Genomic DNA, 25,463 nt, shown 5'->3' with positions numbered 1-25,463 from the left:
GATTTTCTGCTTAAATGTCTATGGGCTTTGAAGAAAAGCTTACTAATTAACTTTAGTCTGTATGTTCATTTTGAGGGCAAAGAACGTGTCCATCAACTAACTGTTGTGTTGTACTCTCCCAAGCACTTAATAGCATGGTCTAGCGGATAGAGCACGGGCCTGGGAATCAGAAGATATGGGTTCTAATTCCGGGTCTGCCATGTGTCTGCTGTGTGACCTGGGCAAGTCACTTCCCTTTTCTGGGTCTCAGTTACGTCATTCTTAAAATGGGGAATGAGATTGTGAGCCCCATGTGGGACAGGGACTGTATCCAACCTGATTTGCTTGTATCCACCCCAGGGCTTACAACAGTGCCTGGCACATAGTAAGCTCTTAACAAAAACCATAATTATTATTAGTAGTAGTAGTACAGTGTTCTGCACACAGTAAGCACTCAATAAATACCATTAATTGATTGGTATTACACTGGCTTGTACTAGGAAGCTCACCATTGTCTCGGTAAATAAACTGGGGAATAGTAGTCTGAGCGTCTACAATCCAAATGGAATTTCCAGAAGGTGAACCTTGTCTTCTCCAAATTCCCATCCCTTATTTAAATAGGAAATCTGCCACTACTTTTCCATGGAGCCTCCTGAGACTAAGGAGTAGAGAGGGAGTGCAACTCAAAAGGAATGTGAAAAAATGAAGAGGTGAATTAGAAAAAACTCTGAAGCCCTGGGTAGTGATGTCCTTTCCAATTCTGCAAGAATAAAAACATACTTTCTAATCAATCAATAGTGTTTATTGAGCATTTACTGTATTCAGAGCACTGTACTGAGCATTTGGGGGAGTACCCCAGGAGTGTATTACAGACATATTCCCTGCCCATAACAAGCCTACAGTCTAGAGGCTTATAGAGTTTGTCAGTGGGCCACATTATTATTATAATGGTATTTATTAAGCTGTTAATATGTGCCAGGCACTGTACTAAGTCCTGGGGTGGGTACAAGCAAATCGGGTTGGACACAGTCCCTGTCCCATGTGGGGCTCACAGTCTCAAATCCCCATTTTATAGATGAGGTAACTGAAGCCCAGAGAATTGAAGTGACATTATAACAATAATAATAATTATTATGGTATTTAAGCGCTTACCATGTACTGAGCACAGGGGGGTACAAGGTAATCAGGTTGTCCCACCTGGGCCTCACAGTCTTAATCCCCATTTTACAGATCAGGTAACTGAGGCACAGAGAAGTTAAGTGGCTTGCCAAAGTCACACAGCAGACAAGTGGAAGATCCGGGATTAGAAGCCATGACCCTCTGACTCCCAGGCCTGTGTCCTATCCCCTACTCCATGCTGCTTCTCCTACTTGTAAATCTTTATTTTTTGTTGCTCATAGGTACTGTGTGCTTCTGCTGACTGGTGAAGGAATCAAATCTAGTAAACCCTTTGAGGCTTTCCTGTCCTTTGCTCTGGCCAACTCGAAAGACACAGTGAGATTCGTGCACGTCTTGAGCAACCGACAGCAGGAGTTTGCCCATACCTTGCTCCCTGACATTGAATTGTTCCAGGGAAAATCCGCAGTAAGTTACTGGTTCCTTTCTGATCCCAGACTCTTCCATGGCACTTAGACTCCGGACTTCATTCCCCAGCATATCTGAACTCATGTACCAGGAATCCTTTCTGTCATAGCGGCTAATCTGTGGACGCTGCCTTGAGTTTTCTTATTCTGAAATCCCCATCCAGTCCTTTCTCTCCTCTCACAGTAACTATTGAATGTTTCTCTCTGTCTCTTTCTGGGGACACGTTCCAGGCTCCAGTCGAAACTGAGGGAGATTCCCCATGGATAAAGGACAATAATCATGTCAACCCTGCCACTGGTTCTCCTCATAGAACATCTGGCTCTCCATTATCCTTTTGGTTTAAAAAATCTTATTTTGAGCTGCTACTTTGAAGATTTTCATGTCTTTGCTTCCTTCTACCCCATCTTCCTATTTACCCTCACTCTAACAATAATAATAATAATAATAATAACAATTTTGGTGTTTAAGCGCTCACTATGTTCAGAGCACTATTCTAAGCGCTGGGGGAGATACAGGGTAATGAAGTTGTCCCAGGTGGGGTTCCCAGTCTTAATCCCCATTTTACAGATGAGGGAACTGAGGCATAGAGAAGTGAAGTGACTTGCCCACAGTCACACAGCTGACAAGTGGCAGAGCTTTATTCACCTACCAATAATTTCCTCCACACCTCTCCATATCCAAATGCTAGCCTTGGCTCCTGTAGCAACTGAATGAACTCCTCATCTTTCCACCCAAACCCTGTCCTCCCCCGGACTTTCCCATCACCGTAGACATCACCCCCATCCTCCCTGTCTCACAGGCCCCTATCCTAAGCATCATCCTCGACTCCTCTCCCTCATTCAACCCACATATTCAGTCTGTCAGCAAATCCTGTCAGTTCAACCTTCACAACATCACTGAAGTCCGCGCAAACTGCTGCCAGGTTCATCCAAGCAGTTATCTTATCCTGCCTTGATTACTGCTTCAGCCGCCTCACTGACCTCCCTGCCTCCTGCCTCTCCCCACTGGAGTCCAGACTTCACTCTGCTGCTCAGATCATTCTTCTACAAAACCATTCAGTCCATGCTTCCTCACTCCTTGAGAACCTCCAGTGGTTGCCCACCCATCTTTGCACCAGACAGAAACTCCTTACCATCAGCTTTAAAGTACGCAATCACCTTGCCCCCTCCTACCGTACCTCACTGCTTTTTTACTAATCCAGAGCTCACACTTCATTTCTTTAATACCAACGGACTCCCTGTACCTCCATCTCATGTATCTCGCCACTGACACCTCACCCACGTCCTGCCTCTTGCCTGGAGCACCCTTCATCTTCTCATCCGACAGGCGATCACTCTCCCCTTCTTCAAAACCTTATTGAAAGCACATCTCTTCTAAGAGGCCTTTCCCTGACTAAGAGTTCATTTCCTCTTCCTCCACTCACTTCTGCATTGCAGTTGGATTTGCACCCTTTACTCACCACTCCCTCAGCCCCTCAGCACTAGGTACATACCCTTAATTGATTTATACTAGCATCTGTAAGGAGCAGCATGACATAGTGGACGGAGCACGGGCCTGGGAGTCAGGAGGTCGTGTGTTCTAATCCTGGCTCCACCACTTATCTGCTCTGTGATTTTGGGCAAGTCACTTCACTTCTCTGGGCCTCTTTTACCTCATCTGTCAAATGGGGATTGAGACTGTGAGCTCCACGTGGGACAGGGACTATGTCCAACCCAACCCCAGCTCTTAGTATGATGTCTGGCACATAGTAAGCACTTAACACATACTAAATTATTATTACTACTATTATTATAATTGTCTTCCCCTCTAGATTGTAAACTCGTTATGGGCAGGGAACATGTCTTCCAACTGAGTTATATTCTGCTCTCCCAAAAACTTAGTACAGTACTCTGCACACAGTAAGTGCTCAATAAGTATAATGGATGAATTGAGGGACCGCCTGTATCTCATCGGTCTGAAATCTTTTCCCAGATCCTTTCATTTCTCGGTTATTGGTGCTACATCAGAGATTGTGAAATTAAGACATGACACTCAAAGTGAATTTACTTTGTAGAGAACAAGAGTTGGAGTTAGTGTGGGTGCTACTTTTGAGACTTTTTTAAATGGTATTTGTCAAGTGCTGAAGTGTCAGGGACTGAACTAACTACTGGGTAGTTACAAAATAATCAGATTGGACATAGTCGCTGTCCTATGTGGGGCTCACAGTCTTAATCCCCATTTTGCATATGGGGTAACTGAGGCCCAGAGAAGTGAAGTGACCTGCCCAACGCCACACAGCAGACAAGTAGCAAAGTCGGGATTAGAACCAAGATCCTTTGAGACTTCAATAACAAGTCTGTCTTGTCTGTTCTGAAGATTTCAGGAGTCATCTTTTGACAGCATAACAATGCCTGACATTTTGCTTCTGGCTGCTATCATCTGTGGACTCCTGGTGTTAAAATTTGAGGCAGTTATGACATCAATAAAACTTTTTCTCCTCTTAAGAAGAAGCAAGTGGTCATCCACACCTCCGAGGCTTCTGTTGAATTTGTCTCATTTTTGTCCAGGTTTCTATCTTAGAGAGGCGCAACACCGGTGGACGAGTGGTGTATAAAACCTTGGCAGATCCTTGGACGGGAAGCGAGGAGGACAAATTCATTCTTTTGGGTCATCTGGATCAGCTGCGAAGAGACCCCGCCCTCCTGTCTTCAGAAGCTATCCTACCTGATTTAATTGACGAACTTGCCCCTGTAAGCACTGCTGCCTGGGAAAGGGCCGTGGTGGTTCCAGAGCTGAGGCTCACGGTCCCTGGGTCAGCGTCGTTGGGATTGGCGGGTGAAAGCTGTCCTGGGTAATTTATAGAAAGCCCTCTCGTTTTTCCGAGAAATCAGCCCCGTCACTGATCTAGGAATCTCCTCTGACATTTGTCCTTTTTTTGATAGGTGTTTTTTCTTCGGTGGTTCAACTCTGTATCTGAGTACCTCTCGGATTGCTGGGACAGCGTGTTTCACAACAACTGGTAGGGAAATTGCTTTGCTAAATTTATAATAATAGTAATTGTCATATTTTGGAGGCGCCTTCTGTGTGTACTGAGGTGCCTTCTATGTGTTCTATGTGTGTCACTGTACTGAGCCCTGAGGTAGATACAAGATAATCAGATCCCACATGGGGCCCCCAGTCTTAGTAATGATAATAATAATAATAATAATGTTGGTATTTGTTAAGCCCTTACTATGTGCAGAGCACTGTTCTAAGCACCGGGTAGATACAGGGTAATCAGGTTGTCCCACATGAGGCTCACAGTTAAGCCCCATTTTACAGATGAGGTAACTGAGGCACAGAGAAGTGAAGTGACTTGCCCACAGTCACACAGCTGACAAGTGGCAGAGCTAGGATTCGAACCCATGACCTCTAACTCCTAAGCCCAGGCTCTTTCCACTGAGCCACGCTGCTTCTCTGGGAGGGGAAACAGGTATTGAATCCCCATTCTGCAGATGAGGGAACTAAGGCATAGAGAACTTAGGTGACTTGCCCAAGGTCACACAGCAGAGAAGTGGCAGAGCTGGGTTTAGAACCGAGTTCCCCTGCCGCCCAGGCTCATGCGCTTTCCAGTAGGTCATGCTGCCTGGCCTGCTGGCAGTCGTTTATCCCACACTGGTATATACCCAACACAGTACCAGTGTGGCTTTTCTTTTAACCTCTTCAGAGGGAACTGAAGCATTAAGTAGCCATCAGTGTGAATGGGAAAATGTTTTGGAAATCTGTAAAGGTAAGGAGGTCATTCCATTCTTCTCTTTTTTTTTTAATATGATATTTGTTAAGGACTTACTGTGTATCGGGCATAGTTCTAAGTACTGGGTACTGGATACACAAGGGGCTCACAAGCAAGTAGGAGGGAGAACAGGTATTGAATTCCCATTTTTTGCAGTTGAAGAAACTTGAGGCACCTAGAAGTTAAGTAACTTGCCCACGGTCACAGAGCAGGCAAGTGGTGGAGCCTGGGCTTAGAACCCAGATCTTCTGGCTCCCAGGCCTGTGCTTTATCCACAAGGCCATGCTCTTCCTGTTAATAAACTGTTTGGTCAGGAAGCTGGGCTACTCCTGCCTCTCTGCTACTAGCTTGCATTTCCTCCTTGCATTTCCTTCCAGGTGCAATTGGAGATATTATCATTTTTTTCTCACATTGCTGTATTGGTCAAAGAACAAAGGTGAGATCAGAGACTATCAATCAGTGATGTTTATTGCGTGAACACTGTGTGCAGAGCGCTGTACTAAGCGTTTGGGAGAGAACACGGCAACAGAGTCGGTGGACACGTTCCCTGCCCATCACAAGCTTACAGTCTAGAAGGGGAGACAGATATTAATAACTTATAAATGTGTACATAAATGCTGTGGGGCTGAGGGTGGGGTGAATACCGAGTGCCCAAAAGGTACAGATCCAAATGCATAGATGATGCAGAAGGGAGAGGGAGTAGGGGAAATGAGGTTGTGGTGGAGGAAGACCTCTGGTAGAAGTGATTTTATTAAGGCTTGGAAGGTGGGGAGAGTGGTGGTCTGGTGTAGATGGAGGGGGGGGGGGGAGTGCCAGGCCAGCAGGAGGACGTGGGAAGAAGGTCCACGGTCAGTGAGTAAACTGGTGCTAGAGGTGTGAAGTGTGTGGGCTGGGCTGTAGTAGGAGTTCTGTGAGGTGAGGTACGAGAGGGCAAGCTGAGAGGCTTGAAGTCGGTGGTCATAAGGAGCTTTTGTTTGCAGAAGTGGGTGGTCAACCACTGGATGTGCTTGAGGAGTGGAGAGATGTGGACTGAATTTTTTTTAGACTACTCAAAATGGAAGGTATCTAGAAAGGTCATGTAGCTCCATCCTCCCGCCTTCCAGTAAATTCACACCAAAATCATACTCTGCTAACAAAAATTGATCCTTTTAAAGAGCTCTGGGGAATTAAATTTATTTATTTATTTTGGCAAACCTAAATCCTGCTGCTAAAGCTTAAGCTTATTACCTCTTTTTTTTGTCTTGAGAGTTTTGGTTTACAAACTCGGCGAATTGTTGAGGAGATGTGAAGTTTCTTCTGAGAAGAAGTGGCCTGTAAATTGAACCTTTAGCAATAGTGTCCCCTTTCAGAAGCCTGTCTCTTCCCTCGTAATGGAAAAATTAGATTTTTTCCCACTATCTGTTATCAATGAGAATCCAGAACTTGTCAAACCATAACAACCCTTCCCGCACCTTCCCCTCCAAGAGTTGTCTTCAGTTTGTCACTGTTCTTACAGGCGAGAAATGATGCCCCTCCTGTCTCTGATCTTCTCTGCTCTCTTCATCCTCTTTGGCACCGTGATTGTGCAGGCGTTCAAGTAAGTCCCTTGGGATCCGTCAGTCCTGCCCCCGATAAGTCCTTCAATTCTGCTCCCAGCTTTCCTCTTCCCTTTTAAAACTCTCTTTTACCTACTTTTTAGTGATTCAGGTGATGAGAGAGATTCAAGTCCTCCTGATAAAGAAGAAGCCAACGAAAAGAGTGAAAAGAACGACACCAGCTTCAGCAAAGAAAATAACAGGTTGCAGTAAGAGCTGTATCTCCTCTCACTAATGTAATAAGGCTATATTGGAGTCACTTCCCCCCCCCCCCATTGCCCTCGAGCCTCAAAAACACAGGAGTGTTTTTTCATTCAGGAATTCAGGAAGACAGCATTGCAACAAGAATCCTGTAGTAGAATATATATATATATATATATTAGTCTTCCTCTTCTTAATAATGATAATTATTATCATTGTTATAACTTGATCATATGATTATTATTATCATGGTATTTGTTAAGCACTCATGTGCCAAGCATTGTACTTTGAGCTTGGGTAGATGCAAGATAATCAGGTCAGACACAGTCCCTGTCCCACATGGGGCCCACAGTCTAAGAAGAAGGAGAGAGCAGGTATTGAATCCCCATTGTACAGATGAGAAAACTGAGGCACAGAGAAGAGAAGCGACTTGCCCAGTGTCACACAGCAAGCAAATGGCTGAGCCAGAATTAGAACCCAGGTCCTCTGACTTTCCGTGGAGAGGGCTGTGGCCTGTGGAGGTAAGCTTCCCCCAGTATAATTTCTCCCTCGTCACCCAAGCAGAGAGACGATTGTGATGTTCAGGTAGCAGGAAGAAGTTTAGAACGGAGCTCGGGAGCAGTGGTACGGTGTAGCCGTAGACTTGAGGATGACCGATAAGATAAGGGTAGCTAACCGGAAACTGTAGCTGAACTGATGGAAATAAAAATCCACTGGGAGAGAGAAAGGAAGCTGAAAGATTTGCCCCTTCCTGATTATGCCATGCTCCTAAAGGGCTTTGGGCAGTCCTTAGATTTGCAGCTCTCTCCTCCCAACCTACCTGATACATACCGGTAGATCAACCGGTGTCCAGGTTAGCGAGCTACCCATCTTCCACCCACTCCCTAGGGCAGTTGTAGTCAGGGCCTTGGCCTCTTCCACTGGCCTCTTCACTTGCTGTTGTTTCTCTCCAGCAGGATTCCCAAGAAGGGTTTCGTCGAGGTGACTGAACTCACAGATGTAACGTACATCAGTAATTTGGTGCGCCTGAGGCCAGGCCACATGAATGTAGTTCTCATCCTGTCTAATCCCACCAAGACCAGCCTGCTACAGAAGTTTGCCTTGGAGGTCTACACATTCACAGGGTAGGTATGGGTGGAAGATCCATCTCTGACTTCCCTAATGACGGAGCCTGAGTCTGCATTTTCCCCGCCTTCTGGGTGTGAAAGTCGACACCAGAGATCCCCTCACTGCAAAACAAAGTAGGCGTGGAGGGACTTGGAGTAGAGTGAAGAGTGATTTCTCTCCTCTGTGGACTGAAAGGCGCGTCACTGAGAGACAGGAGATTAAGAAGAATTCTGTGCTCTAAGCTCCTTTGAAAAGGTGCTCTGGGTTTCTTCCATCCGTGCCAGAAGGAAACCGGTGAAGGTAAATGAGTTGTTGGTTTTTGCTCAGTCATCCCACACCTGGGAAGTGTTATATGCTCTATTGCAGATCCTCCTGATCCCCACAAAGGCGTTGCAGCTTGTTCTGGGCTCCAGCCGCAGGTTGAAATTCTGCTGATTTCTTTGCCTGGGTTTACATAGCGTGTGCCTTAATATTTGCTTGTTGGTTTTGTTGGCGCATGTGATTTACTTGGTGTTTCCCCCTCAGCAGGCCGCATTGGAAGAGGTGTTTCCCCTCAGTAGGCCGCGTTGGAAGACCCTGTAAATTCTTATTCTACTCTTTCTACAGGAGCAGCTGTCTTCATTTCTCCTTCCTGAGTCTTGACAAACACCGGGAATGGCTGGAATACCTGTTAGAATTTGCTCAGGATGCTGCCCCGATCCCAAACCAGTATGATAAGCATTTCCTGGAACGGGACTATACTGGCTACGTGCTGGCACTGAACGGCCATAAGAAATATTTCTGCCTCTTCAAACCCCACAAAGCAGCACCGGAGGAAGAAGAAACCATAGGAGCTTGTAATGACCATGATTCTTCCGTCCACCTGGGTGAATCCCGGGGGAAGACTTCCTGTAGTCCCGGCTCCAGACCCATCAAAGGCAAATTAAACAAGTTGTCCTTATGGATGGAACGTCTTTTGGAGGGCTCCTTACAAAGGTTCTATATCCCGTCGTGGCCTGAATTAGACTGAGAAGGATTTTAAAGAGTTTCTAACACTGCAGACTTTTTAAGAAGATTCCCCATGAACAGTTCTTTCCAGCAACCCCAGACAGCAAGTTTTAGAGGAACTCTTCTAGGACCAGTGGCTAGAAGAATCCATCCTTCGTTATGCCCTGTCCTAGGAGTGAAAGACACCGTGTGTTGAATTCTCTCTGTACCAAAACACTTTCCTTTTTTTTTTCTTAATTTGAATGCTGTACTATTTAAGACAGATCGCTCCGTTTTTCTTCCTCTCTTCTTCTTGTCGCGTGTGCTCCCTACCACTCCTCTGTCCTGTCTCTTTATTTGAAGAAAAACCGTGACTCAGACCTGCAGCAGTCACTCAGTACGGACTGAACCTCGCGAACCTGTTGTGCAGGTCAAGTCCGTTGCACCCAGACCTACCTCCCTGACCATCCCCTTGCAGTCAGACCCCACAGTGCTTCTGCCATGGTGCATGCCGTTTCACTAGGGGGAAACCACAGCTTTATAAGGCTCTACAGCTCGGGAAAGGCCTTGGTAACGAGCTAACTTTACCTTCATGTGCTTTGCTGATGGTAGGAGGCTAGGAGCGTATTTGGGGGTATCTCCCTGTAGTGGGCCCTGCGCCGATTGTCTTACGTGAATGGGGTCTCTGCGTGCGGGTCGCTTTTCTTTTCAGGGGGAAGGGTGGACGGTGACTCGGGTCGAGCGGTTTCGTGTTCCTCCTAGTTCCCCAGGCTGCTTCCCCAGCTCAAACCGTAACCAGGGAGGGGTTAACACAGCAGTAAATACCGAATTGACTTTGAGCCATTTAAATATGTATCGTTTTCCGATGCCTTTCTGCTTCTGTCGATTTTAGGATATGTATGTTAGGAGCCATAACCTTTAATCTTCGTCTCCTCCGAGTAGGGATAAGCTGCTATGAACCGGTAGATATGTAAAACTTAAACAAATATTCATACCTGGCAGAGCGTCAACTTGACAGCACCTTGTTACCACCCCCCTCTCGCCCAGTGATATATCTTTAGTACAATGCAGACATTTCTTTGTATCAAGGAACTTAAATTTGTCAATGATTGTATTTTTGAACTCTGATACCCAAAAAGAGCTGGATGCTCAAGTCCTCTTGTTACAAGGGAAACTAGTCTAGATGCTTAGTTTCAGCTTCTGAATGATTTTGCTGTCTCACCTCCGACCTTTTCTGTGTTAATGTTCAGGTGCTTAGGGGTCAAACAAACCCATCCATTTTCGTAGCTTGATGAGTTGTTAGGCTTAATTGCCATCAGCTGGGATCTGTGCCAGCCAGCTGGAGAGCTGTAGGTGGCGAGAGGTTAATTGCAAAAGATGGAGGGGGTGAGTGTCTGAATGTGTGTGAGTGTGTGTCTATCACCCCCAGATGCTTCCTTTCCAAGAAGAGAGAGGGGGATGATGTGGATCAGACCACTGACCCAAAGTAACGTGGAAGAAGGCCCCACCAACCAACCCGGTTTCAGGATCTAGCTTAAGGCGGCAAATAGCAAATGATTGAAAGGCAGTGGTTGGAGTCAGAGGTTTTCTAAAAAAAACAACACCTGAGGTTAGGGATTGTCTTTGATCCTATAGAAATGGCAGATCAGTCCAAAAAATAGCCCAGTCGGGGAGAGCCCTTCCATTCACATTTAGAGGGCTTAAAATTTTGAAGGGATTCTCATGACTTTCAGGTGCAGCGGGGCTCAGGATTGTTAGACTACTTAGCCCACCCCTAGCGTAACTTGGCCCCCGAAGACCCCCGCGGTCATTCAGCTTGAGGTTTTAACATGGGACTTTTGGGTTCACTTGTTTTTAGTCATTACATTTCCCTCCCCTTGGGGGTTCCTCACTGAGGGCCTGAAAAAACAAACTTTTCATCTCTAACTTGCTGCTTCCTTCTTTGCACTTTGCTCAGCGAGGACAATATAGACTGCGTGACCCTATGCACTTTCAGCTCCATGTACTAGCACAAGGCAGCAACGTTTGGGCTGGAAACATTCCTAAGGAGAGATTTGGACCTCAGTGACTCTGGCAATCTAGCTTTCCACTCTGAGAGTGTTTTTAATTTAGTACTCATTTTAAAAGTCCCCTAGGGTCTGTTGATCTTTGTTTTAAGTCTTACTTAACCTTGGACCCAAACCACCTGAACTTTCCCTTGTTAAAGTTGATTTCTAATTACCATATTAATCAGTGGAAAACAAATGTGAGGTTGAAGACCACCACTCGGGCGGCCTTTCTTGGATAAGGTAGCGGAATCGAAAGTGAGAGCCATGTGTAAAGTCAGATTTGTGGTATCATCGTGAGCGTCTGCGGGCTGTCAGATTGGGCGATTCGTATTTTTAGAATTGGGTTCCTTTTCGGCTGGCACAAATTCTGGGTGGACTTACAGCTCAGAGGGAATCAGAGAAGAAAATGGCAGCTCACCATTTCAGAAGAAAATAAATCTACTGTCCGGCTGCACTTCCAGCAGCACACTCGCCTCTCTGCCCGCCCCGTACCAGGCGACCTTTGGCTACACAGTGGCACTATGGCAAAAGCTGCCCCGTCAGGGCATCATTTGCCACCAGGAATGCACTCTCCCCTTACTGGCATGTAAAAATCACTGTCGCTTTCAAAAAGTCGAGAGATCCTTATCTTCTTTCTTAACTGGCCTCTCCTCATCTGTGTTGGCCAAACCCAACTGCACATGCCAATTGTACGTATCGTCTTCCTAGCTTGAAAAAAAGGTAGGGCTGGATTTGTTTGAAATGAGTGGCTTGGTTGGAAATAAGAATTAAAGGAAACATGCAAAACCCACTTTTTTGTAGAATTCTTAGCTGAAGGAAACATCTTTACGACAAGGGGGAATGTTGCCCAAGTCCAAGCACGGGACATTTTCCTTTGAATGTAGACTGACTGTAGTATACCCAGGAGCAGCCTGCAGCTGCAAAACCCGCTATCAGCTCAGCTAAAGTTTGCCAGGGAATGATCACACCTGGGAGACGGTCTGAAAAGAAGGTGAATATTTTGCACTTTTGATACTCTTAGGAACAAATAACTTATTTGGCAAATTGTGTCTTTTTTATGTTTGTTTTTGTATTGTGAACAGGCACTGATGTTAATGTTATTTTGTTTTAAGACTGTTACAGATTGGAAACGGAAATAAACTATTTTAATGTGTGATGATTTGGGGGCAAGACTTGTGTTGTACTTTGGTTATTGATAGGCCTGTGAGGAAGTGGAAGGAATAGCGAATTTGGGAATCCCGTGGATTGGGTCAGTGTTTTCATCTTGGATGTCGGGATTGCTGTCCTAGAGTGCCACTTGTCAGCTGTGTGACTGTGGGCAAGTCACTTAACTTCTCTGTGCCTCAGTTACTTCATCTGTAAAATGGGGATTAACTGTGAGCCTCACATGGGACAACCTGATTCCCCTGTATCTACCCCAGCGCTTAGAACAGTGCTCTGCACAGAATAAGCGCTTAACCAATACCAACATTATTATTATTATTATCTTAGTACACAGGTGGGAAATAGCTTGTCTTCCTTAGGGTACTGGCAGAAAACCGTTGCCCGATGGTTCTTTAAAACCCAGTTGTCTGGAATGAAATAGCTTTCCGCCCATCTATTCTCGTTCCATTGGACAAGAAGTTTACTTCTTGGAGGCCTACATTTGAATCTCCATGATTCTTCAGATTTGTGCTCAAAATGACCTAGAACAAAGGTTGCAAATCCCAAATGAGCCATTAAAAGTTTTTTGCCTTTTTTTTTTCCAGAAAAGGAACCTTTCAAAGTTTAGGATCCTGCTGTGCTTGTGGAGAGAGTTAATCAATCAGAGTCAATCAGTGGTATTTATTGAGTGCTTACTATGTATGGAGCACTTTACTAAACACGGGGGAGAGGCAATACTACAGAGTTGGTAGATGTTCCCTGTCCACAGTGAGCTTACTGCCTAGAGGGCGGGGCATAGATCTTTATAACATGGTTTAGTGAATAATCAATCACTGCTGTAGTGAATTTTATCCCATTCCCTGTGTATAAAAAATTCTGCCCTGTGAAAACCTGTTCGCTATCTGTGTGTCTGACACTTTGTTTTGTTTTTCTTACCCAGAAGTCCAAAACCTACAGCATTTTAAACTGAAAGCGCTATAGGTACAAGAGTTGAAAACAAAGTCTGATTCCTGAGAGCCAAGTGAAGTTGCTTATTTCTTAAACTCTTCATTAAAAAAAAAAATAATCCTTCTGTTCTTGTAGTGTGTCTTGGGAGCCGCCTGCGGGTTTAGGCAAATTTCATATTGACCAGCTGGAAGCCTGGAAACAACTCAGACAGTTTTCACTTGAGGGAGGGCGCACAGCATTTCAAACAGCAGGTTGGCTGCTAAGAGCGCTGTGTTTCCTGCAAAGACAGACAATCCACTGTGATTAAATCCACTGTGAATACCAAGTAGCTCCTAGTTGCCATTGTTCCTTTCAGCTGAGTTTAGCTTTCCATAATGGGCAGTCACTTTCCCGGAGGTCTTCCTGACCGATCATCTAACTGCTGGAAACCTCACTTCCCAAGAGACAGTCTCCTTCCATCAATCAATCAGCGATAATTATTGGGCTATTTGCTGCGTTCAGAGCACTGTACTAAGCCCTTGGGAGAATACAATATAGCAAAGTTGGTAGGCTACCCATCTTCCCCTCTAGACTGTAAGCTCCTTTGGGCAGGGAATGTGTCTACCAACTCTGTCTTGTACTCTCCCAAGGGCTTAGTATAGTGCTCTGCAAAGAGTAAGTGCTCAATAAATACAGCTGATTAGTTGAAGGAGCTTTAAGCATTCATTGTACAAAAGCATTTTGAAATTCAGTCCCGGTTTTTCTCCCTTCCCCTTAACAGGGGTTTCTCCTAATGTGTCAAATGAGTTTCTTGTACAAGATCATTGTTATTACTATTAACTAAGTAAATTTACCACGGCCCAACCCAGATTAGGCTTTTAGTATGGAATCAAGGAGTTTATAGTTGCTGCGAGATTCTGCCCTTCAGTTGTAAATTGCATAGCTGCTTTAGCTTAAGTGTTAGTTTAACAGTGAAAACGATTTGCCCTCAAAATGATCCCAGAATAAAGGTGCAACCCCCAAGTAAGACATTAAAAGTTCATTGAAAAAAGAGCATGTAAAAAGGACCGCTAAGTTACCAGCAGGCAAACCTGTCTTCTTACTCTACAGTGTGGAAAAAAGATTAGTACTGCGTACCTACTTCCCAGGGGGCTGTAAGGTTCAAAGTTTTAACTTTATTTTCTACCTGGAGGGAAGGTTTAGTCTGTTCAATCGCACTTATTGAGTGCTTACTGGGTGCAAAGTACCCTACTAAGCGCTTGGGAGAGTACAATATAATAGACACATTTCTGCCCACAGTGAGGGTTGTCTGATTTTAATGAGCATTTCTATTAACTGAACCAAGTAATCACCATTCAGGCCAGCTGTTCCCCAAGAGTAACTCCTCTTACTGACTCACCAGAGCTATCATACATTGGTGCAACTTCAACAAGGTCACAGCCAACTATGTTCAGCCCTTGACATCCACGGATGATCTCCAAAGCCTAGGAGAGAGAAAAAGGTCAGTTACCTCAATTCCCGTTTCCCAGATCCAATAAGGTGCTATTTACTGCAGCCATAATCAAGAATTACCTGTCGCTTTCCATCGTCCTGCCACTTGAGAAGACTTAAGTGATTAGACTATAAGCCTGTCATTGGGCAAGGATTGTCTTTATCTGCTGCCGAATTGTACATTCTAAATGCTTAGTACAGTGCTCTGCACATAGTAAGCGCTCAGTAAATAGTATTGAATGAATGAACTTTACTAAGCTTTTTAAATTTTCTTTTGGACTGTTTTCCCAGTTAATAATAATAATAATGTTAGTATTTGTTAAGCGCTTACTATGTGCGGAGCATTGTTCTAAGCGCTGGGGGAGATACAGGGTCATCAGGTTGTCCCACGTGAGGCTCACAGTTAATCCCCATTTTACAGATGAGGGAACTGAGGCACAGAGAAGCTAAGTGACTTGCCCACAGTCAGCTGATAAGTGGCAGAGCTGGGATTTGAACCCATGACCTCTGACTCCCAAGCCCCTGCTCTTTCCACTGAGCCATGCTGCTTTCTCTTCCAAACCCCCCTTAGAATGACAGCTAAACTGAGGAAAGAGATGTGTCGAGGTGAGTTTTTTGGTTGGTTTTCGGTTCCCCCCCGCCCCATTTTCAGTGCTTACCTGACTGGGTGTGAGACCTGCAATCTCAGGTGTCCCAGTACCGGGAGCGTAGGCAGGATCCAAGGAATCTATATCAAAACTGATGTAAATGGGTTTGTTCCCCAACTGTTTCCTGACTTCTCCCATCAGCGGCACCAATGACTTGAGCCAGCAATCTTCAGCCAGGACAACCCGGAAACCCTATTAAGTGTCAAAGTGAGAGAAAACTGGTACGACTGTAATCCTTCTTTGTGGAATCAATCATTGGTAAATATTGAGTGCTTACTTTGTGCAGAGCACTGTAGTAAACATTTGGGAGAGCAGAATACAACAGAGTTGGTAGATATGTTCCCTGCCCACGGTGAGCTTACAGTCTAGAGGGGAAAGACATTAATATAAATAATTCAAAGATATATACCTAAGTGCTGTGGGGTGAATATCAGATGCCCAAAGGGCCCAAATCCAAGTGCATAGATGACACAGAAGAGAAAGGGAGAGGTAGTTGGGGAAAAGAGAGCTTAATGGGAGAAGCCCTCTTGGAAGAGATGGTCTCTGTAGTTCTCTTAAGCAGCATGGCCTAATGGATTGAGCATGGGCTTGGGAGTCAGAAAGACCTAATCCAGGCTCTGCTACTTGTCTGCTGTGTGACCTTGAGGCAAGCCCTTAACTTCTCTGTGCCTCAGTTGCCTCATCTGTAAAATGGAAATTAAAACCTCAAGCCCCATGTGGGACACGTACTACGCCCAAGCTGACAACCTTGTATCTACCCCAGCACATAGTAAGCGCTTAACCATTATTATTATTATTGTTATTGTTGTTGTTGTTGTTACTCTCTTTACATCGGTGACCCTGGAGGGAACGTCAAGTGACCCTGAATAGCAGAAGGGCGGGTGGACATTTTTCCTTTCAGTTTTGGAGGTAATGAAGCAGGTCCATAAGAGAAGGACACAGATTACATCCTACTATTAGAAGAACTTAACCATGCTTCCTCAAAGGCCTAGTGGATAGCCTTCTGCCATTTGCAAAGCAGTTTAGCCAAGACTGGTCTCAGTGATTTTTAGCTTGGTCTTATTATCCTCTTTGTGGTTGTAAATCAGATTCTGGAATTATGATCTCCAGCTGCTTCAGTTCCCCAGATTCCTTCCCAATATTACCGAACAAATCCAAAGAATGACTTTATATTTATTTGTCTCCCTTTCTAGACTGTAAGCTTGCTGTGGGCAGGGAATTTGTTTACCAACTCTGTAGTGTACTCTCCCAAGCACTTAGTACAGCGCACAGTGAGTGCTCATCGATGATGATGGTAACTCCTTGGAGTTGGAGTTTTTTTATGGTATATGTGCTTGATGTGTGATGTGTGTCTGGTACAAAGCAATGGGGTAGATACAAAATAATCAGGTTGGACACAGTCCTAGTCCCACATGGGGCTCACAGTCTTCATCCCCATTTTATTGATGAGATAACTGAGGCACAGAGAAGTGAAGTGACTTGCCCAAGGTCATACAGCAGAAAAGTGGCAGAGTCAGGATTAGAACCCAGGTACTTCTAACTCCCAGGCCCGTGTTCTATTCCCTGGACCATGCTGTTTCTTGCTCAAAGTAGCCTACCTCATTCCTGAGAGTTGCCATTAAAAGCCATTTTTCTTCTACCTGTGTCCACTGTTCCAAAATGGTAATAATCATAATTATGGTATTTGTTAAGCGCTTACTATGTGCCAGACACCGCACTAAACGCTGGGGTGGATACATGCGAGCCAGATTGGACACAGTCTCTGTCCCAGGTGGGCTCACAACCTCAATCCCCATTTTACAGATGAGGTAACTGAGGCACAGAGGAAATGAAATGACTTGCCCAAGGTCACAAGTGGTCTACCCACCTCCTGAGTAAAGTCAAGAATGAGTTGGGAAGAGCTTTCGCCTATTTCCACCTTCTGGTTCGATGATTCTGTTGGCCAAAATAATGAGCCTCTCTTTCTCCGTCAGAAATGAGAACTGAGTTAGCGCCCTCCAGAAATCTCATCTTATCACTTCACTATCATATTTGCTAATTGCTTGCTATAATAATGTTGGTACTTGTTAAGTGCTTACTAATTAGGTTGTCCCTCGTGAGGCTCACAGTCTTAATCCCCATTTTACAGATGAGGTAACTGAAGCACAGAGAAGTTAAGTGACTTGCCCCCAGTCACACAGCTGACAAGTGGCAGAGCTGGGATTCGAACCCATGACCTCTGACTCCCAAGCCCGTGCTCTTTCCACAGCCAGGATAGATGAATCAAATTGGACACAGTTCCTACCCAACATGGGCCTTGGAGTCTAAGATGGAGGGAAACAGGTATTTAATCCCCATTTTACAGATGAGGGAACAGGCACAGAGAAGACAAGCGACTTGTCCAAAGTCACACGGGAGGCACGGAGCGGAGCTGGGATTAGAATCCAGGCTCCCAGTCTTGTGTTCTTTCCACTAGGCCACGCTGCTTCTCAAGTTGACTGTCAGAGGGGCCTGCTTGGCAGATGTTTGGTGGGGACAGGGAGAGATTTGGGGAGGGGGGCGTCTAATGTAAGGCACCTGGTCTCTGCTGAATTTGTAAGGGTCCACAGTATTGGAAGAGCCTCGAATGCCAATCTGCACCACTCGCTTGCAGTCCAGGATTCCTTCGTCCACACACCGGCGAAAGGGAGTCCCGTGGTACAGCTTCTCTCCCAAGGCTTGGTCAGCCGTGTCCGTGTGGGCATCCACGTGCACTAGCCCTACTGGCCCGTATCTAATAACGATATTAATAATCGTAGTATTTAAGCGCGTACTATGTGCCAGGCGTTGTACTAAGTGCTGGGGTAGATACAACCGTATCAGGTTGGACCCGGTTCACGTCCCAAATGGGGCTCACAGTAAGCAGTGTGGCTTAGTGGCAAGAGCCCGGACTTGGGAGTCAGAGGTCAGGGGTTTGAATCCTGGCTCTGTCGCCTGTCAGCTGTGTGACTTTGGGCAAGTCACTTAACTTCTCTGTGCCTCAGTTACCTCATCTGTAAAATGGGGGTGAAGACTGTGAGCCCTACGTGGGACAACCTGATTACCTCCCCAGTGCTTGGCACAGAGTAAGCTCTTAAGAAATACCAACATCATCATTATTATCATTATTATTATTATTAATAATCCCCATGTTACAGATGAGGTAACTGAGGCACAGAGAAGTGAAGTGACCTGCCCAGAGTCACCCAGCAGACAAGTGGCAGAGCCAGGATTATAACCCAGGTCCCTCTGACTCCTAGGCCGGTGCCCTATCCACTAGACCATGCTGCTTCTCTGATAACAGTAGAAGCGTTAGTACCATATCTGTATCCTCTCTGCAATTTCTACTTCATGTGGCCACAAACTATCTCGTGGCTAACCATGAAATTTTCCTGGTTTCAACTTGTCCCTTCCCAACTTCCAAGCCTTATGAACCCTCAGAGGAAAAATGAACTATGATCAGAGGAGGAAGTCATTTTCATCCATAGTCACTGAGAGCCTACAATGTGCAGAGCACTACACGATGTTTGGAGAGGTAAAGGACGTGTCCCCACCTGAAGAAACTTAAAATTTGATGGGAAAGATCACCAAGCGTAAACTGAGGAAATGGATGTGGATTTCAGGCCTTCAATGGGTCTCATGGTTGGGGTTCCAACTCCAAGAGTGGCCCTGGAGTCACCCCTGCAGAGCACAGGTCTAATTTAAATCTCCCATTCACTCGCTTCTTTTTTTTTCTGCTCTGCCTCTAAGCTGGTTCAGATGGATCCACAGGACAGGGTAGAATTTCCCAAGGGTCATCTCTGGGAGCGGATCTTTTACTATAAAATAAAAAACGCCTGCAGAAAGCCCTTCCCCAGTTGACCTTGCTTTCAACGCCCTCCACCTTTCCCCTGCCTTGGTCGCAGTAACCAAATGTTACACGTCATCCTTCTACCCAACTCACTTTTCTGCCACTGCTTGCAAGATGGGGTACGTGATTGTGTGATCTCCACCTACAATCAGAGAAAGAAATCCATGAGTGGTAGGGGAATCTCATAATACGTACAACAATCTCCTATCTGGGGGCCCTTCACCTTCTGACGATATGAAAGGGGTGTCGTCAGCACTGAAGTGAAACCTGACTTTGGGGGTAGAATGGCATTTGCACGCCTAATTAGGAGAGGAAGTTAGGGCAACAGATGTGCAAAATAAGTCCAGAGAATGTACTTATTCGAGAAACACAAATACTGTTCTCAAAATGTCAGCGGCCTTATAAGTGGGCAGGCTAAGGAATCAGCAGGTTGATCCAGCTGTGTGTCCAGAGAAAGAAAAGGGAGAGCTCAGAATCTTGGTCTAATGAGAAAAAATTCCAGAGATTGTGCTGCCATAGATACTGGCACTCAGCTGAAGGTGGAGGAAAAATGTTACTGCCTGTCAAACCCTTCTTAACACCTGGTTTTGCAGGTCTGTCAGCCAATCACTTGTATTTATTGAGCACTTACTGTATGTAAAGCACTGTGCTGAGTGCTTGGGAGAGTACAATGTAACAATTTAACAGATACATTCCTGCCGGCAGCAAGCTTACAGTCTAGAGGGGGAGACAGTATAAATAAAACGGCAGGGCGCTGAAATTGAAAGAGGCCCCTTTAGATTAATGGCATATTCTGGCTGTATATTAATTTGGAACAAAGGAGTAACATTTCATTTTGAGTCTGGGGAGGGAGCAGGGGTAAAAATAATAGTAATAACTGTGGTATTTGTCAAGCACTTACTATGTGCCAAGCACTGCACAAGGATCAGGACCAACATGCAGCTCACGGTCAAAGTAGGAGAGAGAACAGGTATTGAATCCCCATTTTGCAGATGAGGGAACTGAGGCACAGAGAAGTCAAGTGACTTGTCCAAAGTCACATACAGACAAGTGTTGAGCCAGATTTGGAACCTAGCTCCTCTGACTTCCAGGACCTTGCTTTTTCCACTCAGCTTGGATTTTAGTGGGACTGAGGATTGGGGAGGGGAAGGGCACTTCAAAGAGTTTTATTGGTCAGAAAGCCATCATTTTGGGTCTTTCCCACCCTGATTAGAAGCTCCCAGATCTTGTCCAAAAATAAGTCTGGAAAACTATGGGGACGATCTCTCTGGTCGACCCCATAACCCACTTTTTCAAATAAAGAAAAGGATTCCTCCTTTCTCTCCTTTTACAATACCTCTCCTAACAGGAGATTCCCAAGTACGGAAATGAGTTAAATCGGAATTCTGTGCACTCTGCTCCCATTCCCTGTCACTCGACGGGGACTCAAGGATATCAGGAAGACTGCGGTAAGCTACGGTCACCAAGAATCGCGCTTGCTGTGGTTTCATTACCCAGGGTGAGAGGAATACAGTGGGAAGCTACGATTTTCTGGTAGGCTTCTCGGATTTGCCGACAGCTGTCTTGGAGGTTGTAAAGGTTGACGTTCACGTCCCCTAGGTCTGCTACCATGAGGGATTGGAAAGGAAGGGCTCCAGTGCTTGGATTCATCCTCCGCAACAATACTGACTCCTCCCGGATGCGGCGAGGTCCAAACCTGCGAAGGAGAGAACGGACCCAGTTATCTACTGGAGTTGCAAGCAGCACAGGAAGCAATATGGCCTAGTGTAATAATAATGGTATTTGTTAAGCGCTTATTATGTGCCAAGCACTGTTCTAAGTGCTGGGGTAGATACAAGGTAATCGGGTTGTCCCATGTGGGGCTCAGTTTTAATCCCCATTTTCCAGATGAGGTCACTGAGGCACAGAGAAGTTCAGTGGCTTGCCCAAGGTCACACAGCAGACAAGTGGCAGAGCCGGGATTAGAACACATTTCTTCTGACTCCCAAGTCCGGGCTCTTTCCACTAAGCCATGCTGCTTCTCCATGGGCCTGGGAGTCAGAAGGTCTTGGGTTCTAATATTGTCTTCTCCATGTGTCTCCTGTGTTGCCTTGGGCAAGTCACTTCACTTCTCTGGGCCTCAGTTGCCTCATCTGTAAAGTGGGAATTGAGACTGTGAGTCCCATGTGGGACAGGGACTGTGTCCAACCCAATTTGCTTTTACCCACTCCAGCACTTAGTACAGTGCCTGGAACATAGTAAGCACTTAACAAATGCCACAATTATAATTATTATTCTCTGCGCCTCAGGTCAGTCACCTGCAAAATGGGGATTAAGACTGTGAGCCCCACATGGGTCAGGGTCTGTGTCCAATCTGATTAGCTTGTGTCTACCTCAGCTCTTAGAACAGTGTTGGATACATAGTAAGCGCTTAACAAGTATCATCATTATTATTATTATCGTTGGAGATGATTTCATCTGATCACAAGCCTCCGGATATTAGATGCCTCTGAGCGAAATCAAAGATAGCTGGTGCCGTGAGCCCTCTGTTGTATCGTACTCTCTCAAGTGCTTACTACAGTGCTCTGCACATGGTAAGCACTCAATACCATTGATGATGATGAGTCATTTGACCAGTGATTTGATCTTGGGTCCAGGGGAAAGAGCTTAATAACAGGAGTCGGGAAACCGAGTCCCAGTTCTGCCACTGACCTCAGGCAAGTCGTTTAACCTCCTTGCCTATTTTCTCATCTGCAAAATGGGAATATTAATTCCTACCTCTCCACCTCACAGGTATTTTGTGAAGATAAATTGAGGATATCAATATGAAAGGCAGCAGGCAGCAGCTTGGCCTAGTGGCAAGAGCACGGGCTTGGGAGTCAGAGGACTTGGGTTCTAAACCAGGTTCTGCCACTTGTCTGCTGTGTGACCTTGGGCAAATCACTTAACCTCTCCAGACCTCAGTTTTCTCAACTGGAAAACTGGGAATTAAATACCTGTTTCCTCAGAGAAGCAACATGTCCTAGTGGAAAGAGCACGGGCCTGGGAATCAGAGGACCTGGGTCTTAATCTCGGCTCCACCACTTGTCTGCTGTGTGACCTTGGGTAAGTCGCTTGACTTCTCTGTCCCTCAGTTCCCTCATCCACAAAATGGGGATTCAATACCTGCTGTTTTTCTACCTAGACTGTGAGCCCCATGTGGGACCTGATGATCTTGTATCTAGCCCAGCTCTTAGTACAGTGCTCGGCACACAGAGCTTAACAAACACTGCAATTATTATTAATGTTGGTATTTGTAAAGTGCTCACTATGTGCCAAACGCTGTTCTAAGCACTGGGGTGGATACAAGGTAATCAGGTTGCTCCATGGAGGGCTCACAGTCTTAATCCCCATTTTACATAACTGAGGCCCAGAGAAGTGAAGTGACTTGCCCAAGGTCATGCAGCAAAGTGGCAAAGCCAGGATTAGAACCCACATCCTCTGACACCCAAGCCCGTGCTCTTGCCACTAAACCCGGGCTTGAGAGTCAGAAGGACCTGGGTTCTAATCCCAGTTCCATCACTTGTCTGCTGTGTGGCCTTGGGTAAACCGCTTAACTTCTCTGTGCCTCAGTTACCTCATCTCTAAAATGGGGATTCAAAATTTGTAAGCGCTTAAATACCATAATTATTATTATTCTATAGCAGCTCATAATAATACTAATAATAATTTCCTATAGTATTTAAGTGTTTACTTTGTGCTCTGTATCAAGTGTTAGAATAGATACGAGATAATTGGTTTGGACACAGTCCCTGTACCTACGATGAGCTAGCAGTCAGTCAGCCAATCACATTTATTGAGCACTTACTGTGGGCAGAGCACTATATTAACCGCTTGGGAGAGAAGCAGCATGGCCTCAGGCCTGCAATCTCGGTGTCATCCTTGACTCGTCTCTCTCGTTCACCCCACACATCCTATCTGTTACCAAGACCTGCCGGTTTCACCTTTACAATGTCGCCAAGATCCGCCCTTTCCTCTCCACCCAAATGGCTACCTTTCTGCGACGGGGTCTTGTTATTTCCCGGCTAGACTACCATGTCAGCCTTCTCTCTGATCTCCCTTCCTCCTCTCTCGCTTCGCTCCAGTCTATTCTTCACTCCGCTGCCCGGCTCATCTTTCTGCAGAAATGATCTGGGCATGTCACTCCCCTTCTTAAACACCTCCAGTGGTTGCCCATCAACCTCCGCTCCAAACAAAAACTCCTCACTCTAGGCTTCGAGGCTCTGCATCACCTTGCCCCTTCCTACCTCTCCTCCCTTCTCTCTTTCTACTGCCCACCCCGCACGCTCCGCTCCTCCGCCACCCGCCTCCTCGCCGTCCCTCGGTCTCGCCTATCCCGCCGTCGACCCCCGGGTCGCGTCCTCCCGCGGTCCCGGAACGCCCTCCCTCCTCACCTCCGCCAAACTGATTCTCTTTCCCTCTTCAAAACCCTACTTAAAACTCACCTCCTCCAAGAGGCCTCCCCAGACTGAGGTCCCCTTCTCCCTCTACTCCCTCGACCACCCCCTTCACCTCTCCGCAGCTTAACCCTCTTTTCCCCCCATTTCCCTCTGCTCCTCCCCCCCCTTCCCATCCCCTCAGCACTGTACTCGTCTGCTCAACTGTATATATTTTCATTACCCTATTTATTTTGTTAATGAATTGTACATCGCCTCGATTCTATTTATTGCCATTGTTCTCGTCTGTCCGTCTCCCCCGATTAGACCGTAAGCCCGTCAAACGGCAGGGACTGTCTCTATCTGTTGCTGACTTGTTCATTCCAAGCGCTTAGTACAGTGCTCTGCACATAGTAAGCGCTCAATAAATACTATTGAATGAATAGAATATGGGCCTTGGAGTCAGAAGGAGATCATGGGTTCCAATCCCAGCTCCACCACTTGTCGGCTATGTGTCCTTGAGTAAGTCACTTAACTTCTCTGTGCCTCAGTTCCCTCAACTATAAAATGGGGATTAAGACTGTGAGCACTATGTAGGACAGGAACCGTGTCCAACCCATTTATCTTGTATCTACCACAGCAGTGCTTAGAACAGTGCCTGATATATAGTAAGCGCTTAACTAATAACATAATTTGTTTTTACAGTAGAACAATATAACAGACACATTCCCTGCGCACAATGAGTTTACAGTCAAGAGGGAATAGATGTGTATGGCTGTCAGTCTAAGTAGGAGGGAGAATAGGTATTAATCCCCATTTTTACAGATGAGGAAACTGAGGCCCAGAGAATTTAAATGATTTGCCAAGGTTCCCCCAGCAGGCAAGTATCAGTGCTGGGATTAGAACCCAGGTCCTCCGAGTCCCAGGCCCGTGTTCTGTCCCCTGGGCCGCTGGTCTCTTACCTCGCCCCAGGGCGGTTAGAGGTGCCGATGTCCAGAGGTACGCCCACAAAAGCTGCGTCCAGCCCCTCAGGTGAGCTCTGTGTGGGCAGTCTCATCATGGAGCAGATCCCAACGGGCCGGGCCACAAATTCAGAACTGGGAGGCAAGTTAAAGGAGGCATCCGAGGCCCAGCGACGTGAGGGATGAGCCACCGCGTGATGGCTCTGGAGGAGTCCGGGAGCCAAACTGGGCAGGAAGCCCGAGCCCGGCCGACCTGTGGCAGACGGAGTCCCGGAATGAGATTTGCCTGGGCTCGGTGGCCACAGGCCTCCCTTCCCAGAGGATAGCCTGGTAGAGCGGCCGGCTGAAGAGCAGAATTCCCTCAGGAATAAAGGGCCCTGGAGCAGCTTGCTGCACTGGGAAGAAAGGAGCCGCTCCATGCTTCCAATCTGGGGCCAAAAATTCTTCTCCTGATCCCGAACGGCCAGGCGACAGAGCCCAGATCAGCCCCTTTCAGTTTCCAACGCAGAGGCGCCGTTGTTTGATCAGTAACTCACCCCCGGTTCAAAGGGCAGAGTAGCCAAATATTTCCAGCTAAAGCTTTATTTTGAAAAGCGAGGAGGGAGGGGCTTTAAAGTAAAGGGACAGGAATTCTGGAGCCAGAAGTGGAAGGGGGTGGGGGTTCCATTGGGGCAGGGCCAGTGGTACAAAATAGAGGAGAAGAGGGCAGGGGCCTCCCAGCCATACTGAGTGCAGAGAAAAGACACACAGAAACATCTAGAGAAAAGCAGAGAGAGGAGCAGTCAAGCAATCACTGGGATTTTCTGAGTGCTTACTGTGTGCAGAGCACTGTACTAAGAAGG

The 25,463-nt window shown here is 46.2% G+C and overlaps 2 protein-coding genes across 5 annotated transcripts in view; one reads left to right on the top strand and one right to left on the bottom strand.

The window, feature by feature from the left end:
* Positions 1-12,382, top strand: part of DNAJC16 (DnaJ heat shock protein family (Hsp40) member C16) — a 50,372-nt gene extending 37,990 nt beyond the window's left edge. Inside the window, exons 9-15 of one of the 4 annotated variants that reach the window (XM_029065400.2) lie at positions 1,380-1,563; positions 4,110-4,292; positions 4,485-4,561; positions 6,810-6,890; positions 6,993-7,091; positions 8,046-8,213; positions 8,803-12,382. In XM_029065400.2, the coding sequence (XP_028921233.1) occupies positions 1,380-1,563; positions 4,110-4,292; positions 4,485-4,561; positions 6,810-6,890; positions 6,993-7,091; positions 8,046-8,213; positions 8,803-9,205 (1,195 nt within the window). In that variant the 3' untranslated portion in view covers positions 9,206-12,382. Of the gene's footprint in view, positions 1-1,379; positions 1,564-4,109; positions 4,293-4,484; positions 4,562-6,809; positions 6,891-6,992; positions 7,098-8,042; positions 8,214-8,802 lie in introns of all 4 variants that reach the window. The other 3 variants (XM_029065399.2, XM_029065398.2, XM_029065397.2) reach the window with 3 other exon arrangements.
* A 978-nt stretch (positions 12,383-13,360) lies between these two features.
* Positions 13,361-25,145, bottom strand: AGMAT (agmatinase). Its single transcript, XM_029064347.2, has 7 exons — positions 24,622-25,145; positions 20,759-20,961; positions 19,359-19,407; positions 17,975-18,170; positions 15,431-15,610; positions 14,680-14,764; positions 13,361-13,578 (listed from the first exon to the last, which is right to left on the bottom strand). The coding sequence occupies exons 1-7, from the start codon at positions 25,038-25,040 to the stop codon at positions 13,505-13,507; spliced, it is 1,206 nt and encodes a 401-aa protein (XP_028920180.1). The 5' UTR covers positions 25,041-25,145; the 3' UTR covers positions 13,361-13,504.
* Between the last annotated feature and the right edge of the window lie 318 nt (positions 25,146-25,463).

The sequence above is a fragment of the Ornithorhynchus anatinus genome, chromosome 5 (genome assembly GCF_004115215.2).
Source record: "Ornithorhynchus anatinus isolate Pmale09 chromosome 5, mOrnAna1.pri.v4, whole genome shotgun sequence".
NCBI classification, from domain to species: Eukaryota; Metazoa; Chordata; class Mammalia; order Monotremata; family Ornithorhynchidae; genus Ornithorhynchus; species Ornithorhynchus anatinus.
This window is presented reverse-complemented; position numbering and strand designations above follow the sequence as displayed.